A 22,656-nucleotide genomic window follows, 5' to 3' on the forward strand; every position below is an offset into this window, starting at 1 on the left:
ATAACGCCTTTTATGCAACACATCCAGTGAGTTTACGGCATCAGAAAGCACCGGGTCTTCCATGAAATGCATTTTAAATTCCTCGATCAATTGAAAACAATGCTAATACAGAGACAAAATGACGGACAAGTGGGCGGAACCACACAGCGAGCACGTGGTTTTGTGACGTCGGTGGGTAGGGTATATTTGCGGCACCAGTCAGGAGGGCGGAGTTGTGACGTCACGTGGGTAGGGTCTATACGTGTGCGTCATGCGTCATGACGTAGAGGATGTGAGACAACACATTATGAGTGGCTGGAGTTGCCGTCCGATTGCTTTGTAAAAGTGGTGCTTTGAAGATAATCCACTTTTCATCACTCCTTATATACCCACGACGTGGTAGGTGACGGAAATTTTCGGACAAGACTTCGTTCAATCTCGCTTCTGCTTCGAGTCGTTTGGGTGCACGTTGAAACTTCGAGGCCTGCTAAGGTTAGCTTAGGCTAGTTTAGCCGCTAACAAAGAGAGCAAACTGCGCGCCTGGAAGCAACAGCCGAGCCGAGCAACCAAAAATCAAGTCCCAAAATGTCAGGTGAGTAAGTTGACTTTTGACTCGCAAATACTATACATCACATTTCGAATGTTTAAAGACACAAAATATATGACTACTAGTAGTGCTGTCACCCAATTTGTGGTTTTCTATCTTTACTGTTTTTGGTCGTCTCTCACTAATTTTAATGGGATGTAAAGTACTTGAAATTAATTATTCTTATGTAACAACTCTACATATTTACCAATCAAATAATGGAGAAACGACCTTTCGGTATCGTCCGATAATCGTTGCTGGACACATACCTCTATCAATAAAGGCAGTCGGACATCCGGGCATTAATGATGTCACCAGCCACAACAAAGCGTCACCATATTGAAAAGGGGGCAAAAGACGAGTCACAAGCAGTTGCTCTGTCGTGCATTGTAATAGGGAATGGGACGTACTACGTCACTGTTTGGACGCGCCTCCATGCTGGCAATATGATTTACTTCCGGTTCGGCAGAGTCAATGCGGATTGTAACGTGTGGTAGTGCTAAGCTAACTCTTTCGGTGTTTTAGAAAGAAAATATGGGTGCTTATTGTTGCGTTACCGGGTGCAACAGCATCTCCTACGACAAAAAAAGGGGTTAGGAAAAATGGACTCACTTTTCACCGTTTTCCTGCATGGAGGACCAAATATCAGATCACGAAGGTACGACGGATGGCTGGATTGCAGCGGTTCGTCGGAAAAGCATTTCTTATGATCATATTTCTGCTGGAATGAGAGTGTGTTCCTATCATCTCTACTCTTGTAAGTTGAGCGATTTATCCACTTTTGGTTTCAATACGTTTTTCTTTTTTTACACCGTTGTGTAAATCTGCCTCGGTAGCAATGCTCGCCTACTACGACTCACCTACCTGTTGTATTCCTAGGTAAACCTGCTGACAACACATCCCGATTTGTCACCATCTCTCTTCTTGGATCATTTGACAAAGAAAATTTGTTCAATGGAGTGGTTCCATTTGTCCTGTGTCGGACTCAAACAAGCCCCTGCTGCAGACGCCATCTGGGTCTGCCCTTCTCGTCGATGAACTGCGGGCTTTTAACTTGTGAAAATGCAAGAACTGTAATGCACATATTTATTCTGCCTGGCTATTTAACTATGGCCAGTGACGTATTATTATTATTTTTTTTTTTTAAACCACTTTGACAAAGACACGTTTCATTGTAATGTTGAATTTATATATTCTATTATTATTTTTAAATTATAATATTCTTATTTGCACTTATGGAGACTTTAGACTGTCAATTCAAATAGTGTTGGAAAAGTTGCAATACCTAAAATAGAAATGCAAGAACTGTAAAGTACATATTTTTACACCTTTATTTACCTAAGGCCACTGGATGTTTTTTAACTGCTTTGAAAAAATACAGGTTTTGTTGTGATCTTGTATTTATGTAGTATATAGCTTTTTATAATGTATTATGTATTATAATATTTGCTGCCCCCTGCCAGAGTGTGGGCCATTTTGTACTAAAAGGATTTTAAACTGTCAGTTCAAATACTGTGTTGGAGACTAGTACTTGCAATACTTAAAATGGAAATGCAAGAACTTTAAAGCACATATTTATCCTGTCTGGCAATTTACCCAAGGCCAGTAAATAGTGTTTTAAACTGCTTTGACAAAGACACGTTTATTGTGATCTTGTATTTGTGTATTACTTATAATTATATAATATTTGCTGCCACCGTCAGAGGGTGGGCCTTGTTTGCACTAATTTAAAGATTTTAAACTGTCAATTAAAATATCGTATTGGAGAAATTGCATTACTTGAAATAAATCTATTGCAACTTATCAGTCCCAGTTCTTGTCTACAACACTGTCCAAAAATTGTCAATGCATATTCCAAATAGAATAACAAAATTAAGTCACCTGACTTTGTAATTATTACACCTGTTTATTATGAAGACCTGAAGTAAACAACAAGCAGTTACAGTTTGTCAAGAAGTTGTTCAAGTCATGTTTTGGTATTCATATTTTATTGACTTTTCACAACAACACTTGGGATCGTGTTTGTAAGAGCAGAGCAAACTGAAGTTTCAGCGTGCACTCTTCGCCTTTCCAACCTCTCATAACGCTCCGATGTGGTGCGCTTGACCTCAGAATAACCCAAGAAGAGATATGGTGACCAATCGGGATGTGTTGTCAGCATTTCATATGCAGGTTTTCCTAGTAACACAACAGGTAGGGGAGGAGGAGTAGGTTAGCATTGCTACCGAGGCAGATTTACACAACAGTAAAAAAAAAACACACAAAAAAAACCGTATTGAAACCAAAACGGATAAATCGTTCAACTTACAAGAGTAGAGATGAGGGGAATACTCTCATTCCAGCAGAAATATGATCATAAGAAATGCTTTTCCGACGAACCGCTGCAATCCAGCCATCAGTCGTGCCTTCGCGATCTGATATTTGGTCCTCCATGCAGGAAAACGGTGAAAAGTGAGTCCAGTTTTCCTCGCCCTTTTTTTAGTCGTAGGAGAAGCTGTTGCACCCGGTAACACAACAATACACACCCATAATTTCTTTCTAAAACACCGAAAGAGTTAGCTTAGCACGACCACACGTTACAATCCGCATTGAGTCTGCCGACCCGGAAGTGAATCATATTGCCAGCATGGAGGCGCGTCCAAACAATGACGTAGTACGTCCCATTCCCTATACAAACGCGTTGAACTTTCGCCTTGTTTGCGGTCTTTTTTCCGTCGGAATGACTAAAAGTTGCTGTGTTGCGGGTTGTCACACAAGGAAGACTTCGGAGCCGCATTTGAAGTTCTTCATTCTTCCTCGTGAGAAGAAAAGGAGAAACAAATGGCTGAAAGCAATTAATCGAAAAGAAGTAAAAGAAGACTGTTCCGCGGACTATTCTCACCTGTGGGAACCTAAATCCAAGCACATTTACGTTTGCAGCCGACATTTTATTACTGGTGAGTAAACTTTGATGGATTTTTTTTTTTTAACCCCAATTAGCTGCTAGGATTCAGTAGACAAGGCAGTGGTTATTATTACCGTAACCGCAAAGCATTATTTTTCCTTTGCCGTGAACTGCTCTGATTAGTCAATCGGTATATTATTGGCCTGGTGGGAATTGGTTATTTTGCCGTGACGTGTTCGCGGCTAAATAACGCGTGGAGGCGAATTACTGGTTACGGCAGAAATAATCACTTCATATATACTACCAATTTTCTCAGTTCCACACAGTACATATGCCACGTATTATTGTAAGTCATTGTTGTGGTCCTCAATTAAAAATCGTCCCTTTTTTTTTTTTATTCTAGGTGCTAAGGTCAACATGGAGAACCACCCAGATTATGTACCCTCTATCTTTCAGAAGAAAGAAAATAAATCCAGTACTGGCTCTGGGTGTAAGGTGGCACGATTTGAGAGAGCATCACGGAGATCTTAAACAGGTACACGATTACTATATCATGCATGAAAGTTATACAGGATCTTGAAGTAATTTTATTTTATTTCTGCATTACAGTTCCTGGCGGATGTCAGCCCTTGAAGCGCCGTCAAAGAGCATCACTCAAAGCCTGCCCATCTTCAACCTCAAATGAAACGGAATCATCGCCTGCCAGTGTCGCTCCTCAAGATGAAACGGATTCATCAACTGCCAGAGTCGCCCCTCAAGATGAAACTGATTCATCACCTGCCAGAGTCGCCATAAATCTTGAAAATTCTTGAGCTTGTACTAGTGAGTCTGTGTCTAAGGAGTGTGCAAGCGGCACTGTGAGCCAAGAAAGCGAGATGATTGTTGAAACAACAAATGATATTTTTGATCAAGAAAAGACAGTAGCTGATGCGCCAATGTCCAAGCGATTGTCGAGCACTGAGCGAGCCCAGCTGTATGAGGAAATCCAGAATTTGCGAGCAGAACGGGACAGTGCTCTTCAGCGAGTTGCTTACCTTGAAAAGATCCTGAAAGAAACAAATATGTCTTCTAAGTCTGTGGAAGGAGATGATGAAAAATGCCAAATGATGACAGGAATCAAGAGGGCCACATTCATGAAAATCTTCATGTTTTTATGCCAGTTTGTGGGCAACGAGCACAAACAAATCAAGTATACCACTGCAAGAACAACTCTTCTTAACTTTGGTGAAACTGAGGCACAACTTGTCATTTGAACTAATTGCATTTTTGAAGGGACTTCCCAAGACGACCGCTATTGATTATTTCTGGCGCTGGATAGACTTGGTGAATGAAAACCTTGGTTTCATGATTAAATGGCCTGACAGGGAAAATATTCATCGCATCAACCCACCTGTTTTCCGTGCTAAATTTCCTAGACTAACCACAATTATTGACTGTTTTGAGATCTTCATCGAGTCGCCAAAGAACCTGCTAGCCAGGGCTCTGTGCTACAATAGCTACAAAAAACATTGCACTGTTAAAGTATTTGTTGCTTGCAACCCATTAGGAACTGTCACATTTTTGTCAAGTTGTTGGGGGTGGAGGGCTTCTGATGTGCAGATAGTTCGCGAGTCTGGTTTTATTGATTCCAAGTATCACATGCCTGGTGACCAGATACTTGCTGACTGGGGGTTTACCCTTCACGCGGACTTTGCTACTCGTTGCAGCTGTGAACTTTTGACTCCAGCGTTTACGAAGGGTAAGAAACAGCTGCCTGCCAGGGAAATAGAAATATCAAGGAAAATTTCCTCCGTGAGGGTACATGTCGAATGTGTTATTGGCCTCATGAAAAATAGATTTAGTGTTCTGAAAGGTACACTGCTAATTTGTTGTGTTCAGAGTTTGAAAGATGAAGCGCTGGGTTGTACTTTATCGAACTGCGTTAAGATTGTGCGAGTGTGTGCCATTTTGAGCAACATGAGCCCCAGCATTGTGTATTATGATCATTAAGCTGAGATCATCTTGCGAATCATTGGGATGTATTCATTGTATGTGAGTTTGGGCATTACAGGTTAACCACTAACCGCACAGCATTTTTTTTTCTTAATATTAGTTTCTTACTCAAAATCTCATTTAATTTTTGGATTTTTAACTGTTCAAATGTATTTTTATAGTTTGGAATCTGTTTTGACTGTTGCAGCAAATGTGCTTTGATTTGTATTTTTTAATTTAGAATTTTTTTTTGTTGTTTTTTTGTAAATTTAAATGAATAAAGCTTTTGAACAGTAAATGGCACCTCCATTGTTATCATTACTTGTCTTATTTGAAATGGAACATAAAACAAGATATAATGTAAGTATAGGTTTTATTGCACAAAGATGAGGTAGAACACAAGTACATTTAAAAAAAAAGTGCAAACCATAAAAATATTTACCGCTACATGCTTTGTAAACAAAACCACAAAAATGCAGACAAGCTCTCTTTTACGGCAGTCTCAATATTATTTGCTATGGAACATAAAACAACATGATATAATGTAAGTAAAAATGTTATTGCACAAAGATTAGGTAGAACACACACACAAAAACGCAAACACCATAAAGAAATATTGACATGCTATGTAAACAAAATCACCAAAATGTAGACAAGCTCATTTTGTTTTACGGCAGTCTCGACAATACCATCTCTTTGCTTTTGGCAGCCTGGCAGCCTTTTAAGTTTCAAACATGGCAGGTGAAACCAGTTATTGCATGAGTCACATCCCACCATAGGCCCTTCTTCTGAGGTAGTTTTGCACACACAATAAAGTGTCTGGTCCATTTGTGAAGTGTCAGGCTTAACGTTCTCTTTTTCTTGTGGGGCCAAGAGTCTGCTGTGGACATGCTTCCTCCAAAAAGCCTCAACTCTGTCTATCATGCTGGCAATGAAATTGTCCTTGCGATGTACACGTGTCACTACACAGAACTTTGGTGACCAATAGATAAGTTCACCATACGTAGCACCCTCCATATTTTCTTTGAAATAATTCCAGGCTCTGGCTATTCTGGTCCGCTTTTTTGGCTTTATGCCACTTTCACGTGTCACCAATTCTGCCCTTTTTGGTAATTGGCGGTGTTTTCAACTCTTCGCCGTCGTGAAGAGTGAACCGGCGATTCACTTGGCTCGTTGTCGTCGGTTTGTCCGATTTTCTCCTCAGGAAGGCGGCAGTGTGCATAAAAATACCAAGAGGCGTCGGATGGCTCTTTATGAATACTTTTATTAACCAAAACAAAAACGTGGGAGATGCAGCCACTGAACTCCGCACTACCCGCGCGCTTTCCCAACTCACTGATCTCGCTCCCTCTCTCTCGCTCGCCCACTTTCTTCCTCTTTGCTCAATCTGACAATGCCGGTCACATTGAAGTAACAGCGGCCCCCTTGGGGGTACCAGTAACAACCGCTTGCATCGCGAGAGCCCGCCATTCTAAACTTTATCTGCATGTAAATTTTTTTTTTTTAACCCGTCATTACCCGTCGAAGGTATGTTTTGCCCGTCGACGCATTTACGTCATCGATGGCGTCGACAACGTCGACTAGTCAGGACAGCTCTAAACTGCACGGAATTTGTTGAAAACAACTCCAACTACTAATTAAACCACTGCTAACTCAAAGATTAAGCCTAATGTCAAAAATTCTGAACTTCCCCTTTAAGATAAAGACCTAGCCGTTAAAATGTTGTCTATAAAAGTTGTAAAGCAATTAAACAATCAACAAAAACAAATGAACAAGAATCCTACAAAGTATTTCATAATGCATGTAGTATAGGCCAAAAGTTTGGAGACACCTCAAGGGTGGATATTTGAAGAATGTAGAATATAAAACCTGTTTTCAAGTACATAATTCCTCATGTTCATTCATAGTTTTGATATTTACAGTGAGAATTTACTATAGTTGTGAAAATATATATAACGCACAAATGATGAGGCGTATCCAAACTTTTGACTCGCTCTTTTGCCCCCCCCCCCCCACACACACACACACACACACAAATTCACACTCCGCCTATGGTTACAAAGTATAACTATAAAACGTACGTAAAGGCTGGTTACAAACTGTAAAAATGCTGGCTGCCTCGTTACCTGTTTGCTTTGTTTCGATTTTTGTCGAGTTGTGATGTAATTCCAAATGGTTCCCTCAATTAGATGTAGAGTTATTAGCGGTCGACTGCCTTTTTGAGCCAGCGCAAAGTTTGCGATGCATGGAGATATTTTTTGTCATCTTTATTTGAGAGAAATGTGAAGTCATGGCTGTATGTCCAATAAGCAAATGCAGCCGTTTGTGGTTCTTCTCCTACGTCTTCCACTGTTAGCATCCTGAGAGGTAGCCTTGTTGGCCGCCAACAGCGCTCATAGCATGGTAATACACGTGACCCGTTTTTTTTCCCCCGATGAGAAAACGTGACATCCGATGTCACTGCCAAACTCAAGAGCAATATTTTCTATTCAGATTCTCTACGTACATGACTACAGTATTCTTTATTCTACATACATCATGGGGCAAAAACAAAATAGTAACTAACAGACACTAAGGAAACAAACTCTAATCAGATTACTGGCTTCGAAAATTGAACGCGTTAGATTACTCGTTACTGAACGAAAGTAATCAGATTACAGTAATGTGTTACTTAGTAACTCAGTAACGCGTTACTGAAAACACTGGCGACAATAAAAAAATTCGAGATTCGAGCATTTGCTAAGAAAATGCTCAGCTTGTTTGGGTCGACGTATTTGTGTGAGAAGACATTCTCGGTTATGAACTTAAATAAGAGCGGTGTGAGGACACGGCTAACGGACACTCACTTGCGAGACATCTTGCGCATCAATACCACTGCCTTTGAGCCAGACCTGGCCTTTGTGCTGGAGTCCAGATCTCAATATCACTCGTCACATTAATGCAGGCAAGTCATTCGACATTTACGATCAGTTATATGTCATTTCCAGTAAGTCTCTGAATTGATTTTGTTCGTTAGAATCAATATCAGTCATAAATTCAGAGAGGTTATCAGTTTTCACTCCAGAATAAACTTTTAAAAGTTCAATTAACATTTATAGTTACTGATTCAATTCAATTTTATTTGTATAGCCCTGGATTACAACAAGGTTGTCTCAAAGGGCTTTGCAGAGGCAATATAATACACAATCAGAAACAGCAAATGAAGCAACAAAGATGAATAAATAAAGTTCAAGTCCTGGGTATCCCCCATCCTTATGTCATATTTCAAATGAGCCTTGCATGATGGTTACTTTCTCATTTGTCTGATATTTTGTTAAGTTCTGTGAACAATGAACTGCCATGTTGTTGTATTAATTTTTCTTATGTAATTTGTACTCAAAAATACTATTACTTCTGTTTAAGAAAAAAAAAAAGGATTCGAGAATATTCAACTGCACGTGATATTCATGTCTCAAATGAACCAAAACAGATGCTTAAGACTGTTGAAATTATAATAAGAAAAGCAAATGTGAAACAGAATGGCTTGCTAAAATGTGTTTTAATATACTGTTGTTGTACGTAAAGAACCTCAGCCAAGGTCGGCCCCCCATATTTTTACCACACCAAATCTGGCCCCCTTTGCAAAAAGTTTGGACACCCCTGCCTTTGGTGATATCAGGAGCATCTCCCTGTCCAGTACGTAGGTAGTGATACAGTTGCATTGCTGTTTGTTCATGTTTTCTTCCCCACAGCACAGCTGGCACCTTGAGGTCTTCGCCCTTCAGACCACACACTTTATCAATAATACTCGGCGATGGGTTTAATAATGATGTGTGGAGAACACTGTGGGCAGTTGAGGCTGTGACACGGCCAACTCTCTGCTCGTGCCATGCCAGAGTAGCAGCCTGAGCCACAGTCGCTGCATTTAAACAGTCAACTTGAGGTTGAGTTAGCTTAACACTCTAAAAGTTGGAAGAAGCATACAACTCACAAATGGGTTTAGGGATTTGTGTGCTTGGCTGTAATGGTGTCCGGCTCAAAAAACGGCTATTGAAGTTTGCAAAGCAACTGAGTCCAACTGACCTTGGCTCAACAGAGGCCAATTCCCTCAAAAATTCTTGCTGGTGTTCCACATTAGGAGGTCCAAGGCAAATCTTTTTGTTTTTTTACAGAATTTTTTCCCTTCACCGAGTCCTTGTAGAACTTGATCTCTGAAATGGGCCTTGCATTGACTTTTTTTTAGGGCTGTCAACCGATTAAAATTTTTAATCAAGTTAATTACAGCTTAAAAATTAATTAATCGTAATTAATCGCAATTAATCGCAATTCAAACCATCTATAAAATATGCCATATTTTTCTGTAAATTATATATATATTCTGTAAAATAAATTGTTGGAATGGAAAGATAAGACACAAGATGGATATATACAGTGGGGAGAACAAGTATTTGATACACTGCCAATGGGTTTTCCCATTGGCAGTGTATAAAATACTTGTTCTCCCCACTGTACATTCAACATACGGTACATAAGGACTGTAGCGGGCATTTCACTCTACTGTCATTTAAATCTGTTTATGCTGTCCTCACTCCGAAGCGTCTACTTTTTCCAAAGCTAGACAGCTAGTGAACGACGCCTTAATAATCAGACTTCTCCCTTTTTCATCTGATTTATTAATAAAATAGCCTCAAACCATTGTCCTCTTTAGACCGTCGTAAAACTACAACAAAAAAAAGTACACAAGCATTGCATTAGCAACAACGTTAGCTTAGCACGCTATACAGGTTCACTAAACATAAACAAAAAGCGTCTCATACAAAAAATAGAACATTTCGCTTACTAACTTAATATGTACATTCTTTACAACAACCATACTTACGGACAAATCTTGTCCAAAGATCATATAAGCACAACGTAGGCGTCAGCCCGAGACGTCGTGCAGCCATATTGAACTGGCAAGAAAAAAAATAAACCATGTCGCAAAGCGACCACAAGAGTTCGCTGTTAGACAGCACAAAAAGCCTGCTGTAAAACTTACCAAAAGGCAGAATACTGTCTGAGCGGGACATGTGCGTTAATTGTGTTAAATATTTTAACGTGATTAATTTAAAAAATTAATTACCGCGCGTTAACGCGATAATTTTGACAGCCCTACTTTTTTTATGAAGCAGTCATTCCATCTACATGGCACATCAGTGCATGCCAAGGAAGTGTAGCCCAGTCAAACTGCAGCTTCAATCTTGAAAAGCAGGGCACTGACATGGCTGCACGTCTCACCTAGGCTGCAAACATACAGGGGATTATAAACAAAGTATATTCACTAGGGCTGCAGCTATCAAATATTTTAGTAATTGAGTAATTGATTAAAAATTCTATCGATTAATCAGATAAAACTTTTTTTTTTTTTTGGTAAAGAGCAATTATCAATATACATGAGAAAAAAAGACATTTAATCCAATATTAAACCATTTTCACTCGATGTCTTTATTTTCGATGTACATTTTTGACAGCCAACAATTGCATCTCAGATGTGACTAGAAAAAAGAATTCACTGCTTTCACTCAAAAAACTTCTACATCTTAAAAAATAAAACATTTTTCTTACCTAAAAATGTAATTACGCTTGATAACACACATCCCTTGAAAGCTACGTGTTTTTCCCACGTGTTTCAATTGAATTTCCATTTGTGTCAAGCTATTTTTAAGTTCTAGTCAAAAGTTTAAAGTTAGTCTAAACTGCAAGTACTGATAGGACTATGAGTTTTTGCAGTGTTCAAAATAAATGTATGATACCTGCTGTATTGGAGCACATTAGGGACCAGTGCTACTTGGTGTTTTATTCAGCAATGACTACTGAGCTAAAACTGACAGCTTTATTATGTTTTAATTTTACAACCTCATCACTCTACAGCGCTGTGTTTTTACAGATTAAATAAAGCCTGTATGTAAAACACGTTAGCCACGCATCGAGAGTGGTCATAATTAATAGAAACCTAGCCCTCCGAAGGGCTAACATTACGTGAGCGAGTGACAGTAACGTTATGGAGGAATTCGGCGTGATGTCACGATGACGTCACCTCGCTTAGCAACGTGTCGCCATTTTGCGAAAGGGGAACGTACAGCTTAACATTCCGTAGACAAACATCTGAAATTTATATAATTCAGATGAGTTTTGCGTCTTTTTTCATAAAAACGTCTTAAACATGGCTTACTATTATCACGAGTCACTGCCGACAGACGCGAGGAGGCGATACAATTTAAAATGACCGTGTATTGGCTTGCAAATTTGCCCATATAATGTCGCAGCTGATAGCTGGATAAACAAAGGAATGGCCTGCAGTGGAGTTCGGAAACATCTACCTTATAAAATCACCCAGTAAGTTGACCTTTATCAATTACGTGGAATATGTACTCTGTGGAACTGAGAAAATTGGTAGTATATACGAAGTGATTATTTCTGCCGTAACCGGTAATTTGCCTCCAAGCGTTATTTAGCCGTGAACACGTCACGGAAAAATAACCAATTCCCACCAGGCCAATACTATACTGATTGACTAATCAGAGCAGTTCACGGCAAAAGAAAAATAACGCTTTGCGAGTTGCAGGTTACGGTAATAATAACCACTGCCTAGTCTATTGAATCCTAGCAGATAATTGGGGCAAAAAATAATCGATTAAACTCACCAGTAATAAAATGTCGGCTGCAAACATAAATGTGCCTGGATTTAGGCTCCCACAGACGAAAATAGTCCACGGAATCGTCTTCTTTTACTGTTCCTTGATTATTTGCTGTCAGCCATTTGTTTCTCCTTTTTTTCTCACGAGGAAGAATGAAAAACTCTTCCTTGTGTGACAACATGCAACACAGCAACTTTTGAATGAAAAACTCTTCCTTGTGTGACAACATGCAACACAGCAACTTTTAATCATTTTGACGGAAAAAAGACCGCAAATAAGATGAAAGTTCAACGCGTTTGTATTACAATGCACGACAGAGCAACTGCTTGTGACTCGTCTTTTGCCCCATTTTCAATTTGGCGACGCTTTGTTGTGGCTGGTGACGTCCCCTGGGTGTTATTTGTCCATTTTTTGGCTTTTTTCGTTTTTTTCTGTGTTTAAAAGGAAAAAAAGCATATGAAAAAATACACTAGGGAGCTGATATTTCCTGCAGGATACTAAATCATGTTGAAGTTCGAAATGGCACCATCCGGCAATTTCTAACTTATTGCAAACAGGCTGGGAAGATTTGCACTAAACTCTTGTTATTTTGCCATTTTTTGGCTCATTGACTCCCATTATAAATCATGATTTTTAATATGCTGTAAACCTGATGTTTTATAATGCATTTTCCGTGATTATTGATGCAATCGCTTCTTTGGCGAGTCAAAAACATGCAGATAAAAATTTTTTTGTGTTGACACCCAGAAGTCACTAGATGGAGCCATAGGCCAATACATGAATTTGCTTGCGAAGCTAGCTTCAGATCGGTCAAAAATTAATGCAATAAAGACGGTTGGCTTTACCAAAAAAATTGTGTCAATGTTGTCTGAGCTCACTTTCAGTCTATTTGGGCATGCGTATTTGCAATTTTGCACGTTTGCACAAGACAATAAAAAGGTACTTCCCGGAAATGCAAAAAAACCAAAACAAAAAACCACGTGTTTATTGTTGTCGTTTGAATTTCAACTTTTATTGGTCGGGTGTTTGAATTTCTTTACTCTCATTGGTTCTGGGCATTTTGGGAGTCTCTGTTCTCGCGAGGATCACCATTTTGCATTTCTTCCAACACAACTGTGATCGATGGCGGCGAGAAGTATTTCACCGCAGGACACGATTCGAATGGTGTTAGAAAATCCTGATTCCGACGACGACGACCTTTGTTCGGACGCTTCTTTGGAGAGCCCAGAAGACATTGAACAAATTCTTCCGGACTTTCGATGCCGGAGGAGGACGGCTTTGATGACGAGGATTAGGAAATAGTTGACAACATAACGAGATGAAAGCGGGGAGCAGAAGGCGGGGGCACATGACCACGTTCAGGCGCATGACGAAAATGACGGCGATCGAGGTAATGACGAGAGTGAGTAAGCAAATGTTTTGCATATCAAGGTTTGTCTTGTAAAAGCTGATCAAAGATCAAAGCTGTTATTGTTGTGTGCGCTTGTGCTTTGCAGGCCTGTGGCACATACTCCTGCCGCCGGCGCGCACTCAGGTGGCCAACGTGTGAGTTTTTTCACATGCCGGACATTTCGTCATGCAGCGCGTTTGTGCTGTTCACGGAGATCGACCCTCGTTTGTGCTGTTCACGGAGATCTACCCTGAGTGGAACGTGAAGAAAAGCTACAAGCGCCGACTATTTCTTGAGGAACTTGGCAAGGCTCTAATTCGGCCAGAAGTCCTAAAACGGGAACCACCGCCTTCTGCCGAAGGCTTGGTTGAGCAGCGAGCTGGACCCCCGTCCAAGCGCAAACAATGTGGCCTTTGCACAAAGCCACTTCGGGCTTCGAACATAATAATAAAAAAATAATACATTTTATTTATAACGCACTTTACATTTGAACAACAAATCTCAAAGTGCACATCATGAATTGTGTATGTTGGTATTATGTTAACTGTTATATTGTATGTATGTTTTGTAAAATTGTTAACATAAATTCTATCATCAAATCAGTTATTGTCACGTTGTCACAGTCTTGTTCTAAAAAAAAAAATCTATTGTTACGACTTTTACTTATCCAATGATGTAATTATGTAATATAAAATATTTTAGTTTGATTTATATATAGCCTATATAGCATAGTTAGTTTTACTATTAGGATAATGCTGCTATTATTGTCCATAGGGGGCCAAAACAAAAAACAAAAAAACTATATGTTTAGATAGGTCTGATGCCACTGAACATTGTGAAAGGTTGAAAGTGAAAAAATATTCAGAAATAACTTAGTTATCACACTTCAAAGGAAAAGCCATTTTTTGGACAAAATCACAAAAGTTGAATGTAAATGAGAAAACTGCAATTGTGTAAAAAGTGGGTGTGCATAAAAAAATTGGTTGTTACGACTTGTGGACTTATTCAAGCCTCTAACTATGTGATATGGAATATTCAAATTAGACTTTTGTTTTTTTTATATATATATATATATATATATATATATATATATATATATATATATATATATATATATATATAGCATAGTTAGTTTTGCTATTAGGATAATGCTGCTATTATTGTCCATAGGGGGCATTAAAAAATAAAAAAAATTAAAAAACTATATATGTGTAGATAGGTCTGATGCCACTGAAGATTTTGAGTGGTTGAAAGTGAAAAAATATGCAGAAATGACTTAGTTATCACACTTCAAAGGAAAAGCCATTTTTTGGGCAAAATCACAAGAGTTTAGTGTAAATGAGAAAACGGCAAATGTGTAAAAACTGGGCATGCATAAAAAAATCGGTTGTTATGACTTAACGACTTATTCAAGCCTCTAACTATGTGATATGGAATATTCAAATTAGACTTTTGTTTTTTATATATATACAGCATAGTTAGTTTTGCTATTCGGATAATGCTGCTATTATTGTCCATAGGGGGCATTGAAAAATAAAAAAATAAAAAACCTTATATGTGTAGATAGGTCTGATGCCACTGAACATTTTGAGTGGCTGAAAGTGAAAAAATATTCAGAAATGACTTAGTTATCACACTTCAAAGGAAAAGCCATTTTTTGGACAAAATCACAAGAGTTTAGTGTAAATGAGAAAACTGCAAATGTGTAAAAACTGGGCATGCATAAAAAAATCGGTTGTTATGACTTAACGACTTATTCAAGCCTCTAACTATGTGATATGGAATATTCAAATTAGACTTTTGTTTTTTTTATATATACAGCATAGTTAGTTTTGCTATTCAGATAATGCTGCTATTATTGTCCATAGGGGGCATTGAAAAAAATAAAAAAAATAAAAAACCTTATATGTGTAGATAGGTCTGATGCCACTGAACATTTTGAGTGGCTGAAAGTGAAAAAATATTCAGAAATGACTTAGTTATCACACTTCAAAGGAAAAGCCATTTTTTGGACAAAATCACAAGAATTTAGTCAAGATAAAATAACGCCCAAGGGTTAAATGCCCGGATATCTGACTTCCTCTATACTGCATTTATTAGCGCTGAGAAGTCTACTGCTTAAAGATGGTGGCTGTTTACTAACGCTGCCCAGACGCGGCCGAGTCTGTCATTTCGCATCTAGTGCTAAATGCAGACTATATCTCTGCGACGCCTCGGACATTACCTGCTACCACAGTAGCATCATGCGGGCGTAGTTTTTAGCAACGTCAGCGTAGTTTGTAGCGGCTGTCGGCTGCAGTAAGTTTATTGCTTCTTCCTCTACGCACGTGACGTCAGCGGGTTGTCCCGCATTAAAAGTAGTCTGGGCAAAACGTGACGCTTAAAGCTGGCAAAATTAAACGATTCCTTGAGGTGAATAAAATTACTCGGATCAGTATTTAAACTCGAGTATTCGTTTCAGCTCTAATATTCACTATAAATAAGATTTTGATGTGAATTTTTTTCACTGATACTTACCCTGCCATGCACGTGCAATGAGCTGTGACCACAGTCCCATTTTCTTTCACAGCCACCCAGGTGTGATGAGGCTCATCTGTGACCCGCCATGAACGCCGCACAGAAGCTCTTAAGATATACACTCACTGACCACTTTATTAGGTACACCATGGTAGTAACGGGTTGTGGACCCCCTTTTGCCTTCAGAACTGCCTCAATTCTTTGTGGCATAGATTCAACAAGGTGCTGGAAGCATTCCTCGGAGAGTTTGGTCCATATTGACATGATGGCATCACACAGTTGGTGCAGATTTGTCGGCTGCACACCCATGATGTGAATCTCCCGTTCCACCACATCCCAAAGATGCTCTATTGGATTGAGATCTGGTGACTGTGGAGGCCATTTGAGTACAGTGAATTCATTGTCATGTTCAAGAAACCAGTCTGAGATGATTCCAGCATTATGACATGGCGCATTTTCTTGCTGAAAGTAGCCATCAGAAGTTGGGTACATTGTGGTCGTAAAGGGATGGACATGGTCAGCAACAATACTCAGGCTGCGGCGTTCCAACGATGCTCAATTGGTACCAAGGGGCCCAAAGAGTGCCAAGAAAATATTCCCCACACCATTACACCAACACCACCAGCTTAAAACCGTTGATACAAGGCAGGATGGATCCATGCTTTCATGTTGTTGACGCCAAATTCTGACCCTACCATCCGAATGTCGCAGCAGAAATCGAGACTCATCAGAGCAGGCAACGTTTTTCCAATCTTCTATTGTCCAATTTTGATGCGCTTGTGCAAATTGTAGACTCAGTTTCCTGTTCCTAGCTGTAAGGAGTGGCACCCGGCGTGGTCTTCTGCTGCTGTAGCCCATCTGCCTCAAAGTTCGACGTACTGTGCGTTCAGAGATGCTCTTCTGCCTACCTTGGTTGTAACGGGTGGTTATTTGAGTCACTGTTGCCTTTCTATCAGCTCGAACCAGTCTGGCCATTCTCCTCTGACCTCTGGCATCAACAAGGCATTCCCGCCCACAGAACAGCCGCTCACTGGATATTTTTTCTTTTTCGGACCATTCTCTGTAAACCCTAGAGATGGTTGTGCGTGAAAATCCCAGTAGATCAGCAGTTTCTGAAATACTCAGACCAGCCCTTCTGCCACCAACAACCATGCCACATTCAAAGTCACTCAAATCACCATCTGTGTGATGCCATCATGTCAATATGGACCAAACTCTCTGATGAATGCTTCCAGCACCTTGTTGAATCTATGCCACGAAGAATTGAGGCAGTTCTGAAGGCAAAAGGGGGTCCAACCTGTTACTAGCATGGTGTACCTAATAAAGTGGCCGGTGAGTGTATATACATACATATATACATATATATAGTGTATCACAAAAGTAAATACACCCCTCACATTTCTGCAGATATTTAAGTATATCTATCTGAACAAAACCGGGTGTAAAAAATGAATGTGCCTCCAAGGATTAGTAGTTTTCCATGGCTTCTCTGCTAAATAACCCTGAAATAAAAATTAATTGAAAAACCTTCCCATTTATTTTCATTTGTTTAAAAACAAAAAATGCCAAGAATTGATAAAGGTCAATTTACCGGGTGACTTTGAGGTAGTTGTAGATGTTTCTGAACTCCAGTGCAGGTCATTCCTTTGGATTGTTCATCCAGCTTTCAGCTGCGACTTTGTATGGGCAGATTTGCAAGCCAATACACGGTGATTTTAAATTGTATCGCCTCCTCGCGTCCGTCGGTAGTGACTTGTGATAATAGTAAGCCATGTTTAAGACGTTTTTATGAAAAAAGAAAAGACGCAAAACACACCTGAAATATATGAATTTCAGACGTTTGTCTACGGAATGTTTACCTGAGCGTGCCCCCCTTCTCAAAATGGCGACACGTTGCTAAGCGAGGTGACGTCATCGTGACATCACGCCGACTTCCTCCATACATTTACAACGACCAGGGCTGTGCAGACACCAAGGGATGGGCAGGTGCTCAATAAATCAAAAGGGCACATGAACAAGAATTTAACACACCTTAAAACGGCATAACTTAGTTTAACCAGCAAAACTGTCACCTTGCATTTGGTACTGAACGTTAACGATGATTGACAGGTTTGTAGCTTTGCTCTTGCCAGATAAGCTTGGGACCTCAACAATCAAAGGCACAAATCTGTCAATCATGTTTAAACTTGCATAAGTGTGCTGCGGCAACTCATTGTGTCAGTGAGAAGCTATTCTCTGCAGCGTGAGTGGACTCACTCAATGAAGCATTTCGTAAAGAGAAGAATTTTTCTACGTTATTATTGTTCATAAATAATTCACAATATGAAGACAGCATGGTGGGACAGTAACATGGAACTTGGAACTTTTGTTAAAAAAAAACTTTTTTTCGGTGTCGGATCGGGACTCTGTATTGGCAGATTTTAAAAAACAGGTGACTCGTACTCGGGTGCAAAAATATGCAATTGGGACGTCCCTACTTATGTTGATGTCTTAGTTATTAAAATATAATGTCAAGCAGTTTGAATTACATTGTGTCGTAGTGGCTGACAACAGGATACAAATAAATACAAAATCATCACGGAGGAATATTTTCTGAAACAGTAAATATTTTGGGGACAGAGTATGGCAAATGAAGAGATAAAATTGGGCCCATGTGTGATTATGGTCTTTCTCTTGCAGATGTCAGTCAAGCACATCGTCCTGAACGCCAGGAGTCTGCTCACGTGAAAGAAGAGGAGGAGGAAGAGTTGATATACATCAAGAAGGTGGAGGAAGAATTCATCCACATTAAAGAGGAGCAGGAGGAGTATTTCATTAAAGTGGAGGACCCCCACATTGAGGAGAAGCAGCAACTCCATCCCCTTAAAATGGAGGAGGAGGACCCTCCGTATGTTAAAGTGGAGGTGGTGGACATCCCCAGGTGGACTGGTAAGCCCTTGAAGGTAGAAGATGGAGGTCCGAGTGAGGCCAGCAGAGGGGTGGAGCCTCTGAGTGCCAGCAGCAGTTCAAAAGAAGGTTTCCAAGCAGACAAGCTGGTCGCTCGACCATCAGATAGTGACGACTTCACATCACACTCGCTGTTCTGTGAGTATCACGTTACTCACCTTTAGGGGAGAGCGGGACTCTTTCTGAAGAAGCCGGAATTGTCATTTGGTGGCTTTCGTTCAAGCCGATTAGTCTTTCTGCGATAGTGTGTCCAATTCTTGTTGTTTGACGATACGACTGACTCATTTTGACATGGGCACATCAGCGCGAGTTTAAGGTGCAACACACGTATGTGTAGACTTATGGAATGGAAGCGAGTGTAGAGTGATTGTCTGCAGAACAAGTATGTGCACCGTGATTGTGTGAAAGACAAGCACATGGCGGAAAACACTCAGGTGGCTTGAAGTTCCGTTCCGAGACAGCCAATTTAGCCAAATGTATTTATTTTTTTTATTTTTTATTTTTAAACCTGTCCTGTTCAGCTGTTTGACACAGAGAATGGAAGTCTAAGTGCCCAGATTCTGAACAGTTTTAATGTTTCACATTGAGAGTCTGACATACTCCCATTGTGATCATTCAAAATACCTTTTTATTATGACAAAGCAGCGAACAGGAAGGGATTATGGGGGGACAGAAGAAAAGAAATACAAGAGAAGAAGGAAAAGAAACACATACACAAACAACAACTAGAAATACATTGAACATCTAAATTAGTTACTAATATGCTGGTGCTATCGTCAGCGAGATGTATTTCAATTTAGCCAAATTTAAAAAATGTCAACGTGCATGTGTGATACATGATTGGAAAGTTTAAAATATCTTTTTTGGGGTGGAGGGAATCGTGCCGATCGTGCCGTTTTTCAGAAGATCGGAATCGGGTGACAAAGACGTTTTTAAATATATATATATTAGGGCTGTCAAAATTATCGCGTTAACGGGCGGTAATTAATTTTTTTAATTAATCACGTTAAAATATTTGACGCATTTAACGCACATGCCCGGCTCAAACAGATTAAAATGACAGCACAGTGTCATGTGCACTTGTTACTTGTGTTTTTTGGCGTTTTGTCGCCCTCTGCTGGCGCTTGGGTGCAACTGATTTTATGGGTTTCAGCACCACTGTGTAATTATTGACATCAACAATGGCGAGCTACTAGTTTATTTTTTGATTGAAAGTTTTACAAATTTTATTAAAACGAAAACATTAAGAGGGGTTTTAATATAAAATTTCTATAACTTGTACCAACATTTATCTTTTAAGAACTACAAGTCTTTCCATCCATGGATCGCTTTAACAGAATGTTATTAATGTTAATGCCATCTTGTTGATTTATTGTTATAATAAACAAATACAGTACTTATGTACAGTATGTTGAATGTATATATCCGTCTTGTGTCTTTCCATTCCAACAATAATTTACAGAAAAATATGGCATATTTTATAGATGGTTTGAATTGCGCTTAATTACGATTAATTAATTTTTAAGCTGTGATTAACCCGATTAAAAATTTTAATCGTTTGACAGCCCTAAAATATCTATATAGATATTTATGTTTTTCTGCTTCGTGCTCGTACAGCGTCTCACTCTTCCCCCTGCTGCTTTTCTTAGGGGCCGTTTACATGGTGACTCTCTGAGAATACGAAAAATTTCATGTTTGCATCTGTATGGTTCCGTCTCCATCCGACCAATGTCGCAATTCCGCATCAAAACGATGTAGTATTTATGCCAGGCCCTAGGGGGCAGTGCAGATTTACAAGGCGACAGTGAATGATGCACTTTGACCCCGACAACCTCCTCAGCCCGGAAGACAACATGCCCGCCCACTTCAAGCAATGGCATTTTTCTTTTGCTACAAAAGGCACAAAAATGAAAACATGCAACATATTTAAATTGAAAATAAGATTAAAACAGTAAATTAAAGCAGACGTTCTGCCATTTTCTGTTTTTAATGTTTAGTAGAACCGCTGGCACACACAATGTGATGTGTGCGAGTGCTGACGTTATCAGCGCGGGAGCTTTCCATTGATATGGATGCAGAGAAAGCCCCCGCAATCGAATCATTCCACTTTGGAGGCAGGATTCCAAGGTTTGCGTCTTTGCCTTCCGTCTTCGCCGACACCACTCCACAAAGTCAATGCGTCTTGGTGTCGCAGAGTTGCCATGTAAACTGCCCTTTAGTCAGCAGTGTCCTGGAGTTGGCTACTTAAAGTTAACAATGATTGACAGGTTTTCTAGCTTGCCAGAGAAGCTTGTTAGCTCTGCAATCAAAGGAACGTTGAGTGACAGGTTTTGTAGCTTTGACCTTGCCAGAGGAGCTTTGTAACTCTACATCGAATGTGTCAGTCATCGTTTAGCTTGTTACACACCAGTAGGGTTGTTCCGATCGTGTTTTTTTGCTCCCGATTCAATTCCAATCATTCCCGATAATTTTTCCCGATCATATACATTTTGGCAATGCATTAAGAAAAAAATGAATAAAACTCGGACGAATATATACATTCAACATACAGTACATAAGTACCAGAGGTTGCGCTAGACTTTTTCGTTGTCTGTCATTTTGACTGACAGGGTCATAAAAATCCGGTCATAATCTATTTTTACCCGTCAATTAAATTTTTAAAATGATGATAATGACATATTCATTCAATAGTATCTAGTTTTCATTCATTTTTAATTAATATTCTGTTCGAACAAGCTTAACAGAGAATCCACACCGTGCCATCACACATCAAGCAGATGAATATGTAACTTTTTCTCCGGAGTGACAAAAACAGCTGACTGTGGCCCCAGTAGGTAGGCTACATATGGAACAATGAAATTAACATTTCACCTGCTGTGGCCTGAACGCAGTATCACACCCTCCTCCTGGTGCGCATGGACTTGAATTGCGTGCCCGCTTGTGCATAATCAAATGTCTCAAGTGGGATTGCTGCAGAGGCTATTGTCATGAGGTTTTGGACTTTTGCCTCGGACAGACGACTTCTCATGGCCGTTTTGATGTTGTTCTGGAGGCTGAATCCGCGCTCTGCGGCCACACTCTTATTTTCACCTCTTTTATCAACACCATCGTCGTTTTGGGGCTTTTTGAAGAAACTTCGGACTAGTGATGCACGATAATGCATTTTTCAGCCGATACCGATAACCGATAATTTCCTCCTCGTTCCAACCGATAAACGATAATGTCAAGCCGATAATCTTATTAAAAGATATATGTAAAATTTTAAAGTATACACAAGAGAAAATATTACTGTGCAAAAATATTATTGTGTTTTTTCCAACATCAAATGTGAACAAGTAGTAAATTCCAACATCTAAATAAAGACAGATTGTCTGACATTGTGTAATGGTAAACTTTTGGCAACAATTAGTTAGAGTAAATACATAAGTTGCACAAAAATGGCTTTAAAAGTAAGCCATTCCTAACGTATAACATTACTACACAGCAAAAACACAACTCCTTAAAACTAGTTAAATTCCCTTTTCAGTGTACATCTATTGGAAATAAATGAAATCAACTGCCAGCACTTCAAGTATATTTCACTCAGATTTCTTGAAGAAAAATAGCCAGCTGAAAATAATCTTAACAGCCTTATTTTAAGCAATAAATTATTATACATAATCCTTAAAAAAAACTTGTCAGAAATGTTCTTTATTCAAGAATATGTATGGTTCAAAACATTATTTGA

At 39.5% G+C, this 22,656-nt stretch overlaps 1 protein-coding gene across 2 annotated transcripts in view; it reads left to right on the forward strand.

Moving 5' to 3' along the window:
- Window positions 1-247: 247 nt before the first annotated feature.
- The window catches only part of LOC130906790 (oocyte zinc finger protein XlCOF6.1-like), a 37,064-nt gene continuing 14,655 nt past the window's right edge, over window positions 248-22,656 (forward strand). The window contains exons 1-2 of one of the 2 annotated variants that reach the window (XM_057821418.1): window positions 248-571; window positions 18,663-19,067. In XM_057821418.1, the coding sequence (XP_057677401.1) occupies window positions 565-571; window positions 18,663-19,067 (412 nt within the window). In that variant the 5' untranslated portion in view covers window positions 248-564. The remainder of the gene's footprint in view (window positions 572-18,662; window positions 19,068-22,656) is intronic. The other variant, XM_057821419.1, reaches the window with a different exon arrangement.

This window comes from Corythoichthys intestinalis, chromosome 18 (genome assembly GCF_030265065.1).
Source record: "Corythoichthys intestinalis isolate RoL2023-P3 chromosome 18, ASM3026506v1, whole genome shotgun sequence".
NCBI classification, from domain to species: domain Eukaryota; kingdom Metazoa; phylum Chordata; class Actinopteri; order Syngnathiformes; family Syngnathidae; genus Corythoichthys; species Corythoichthys intestinalis.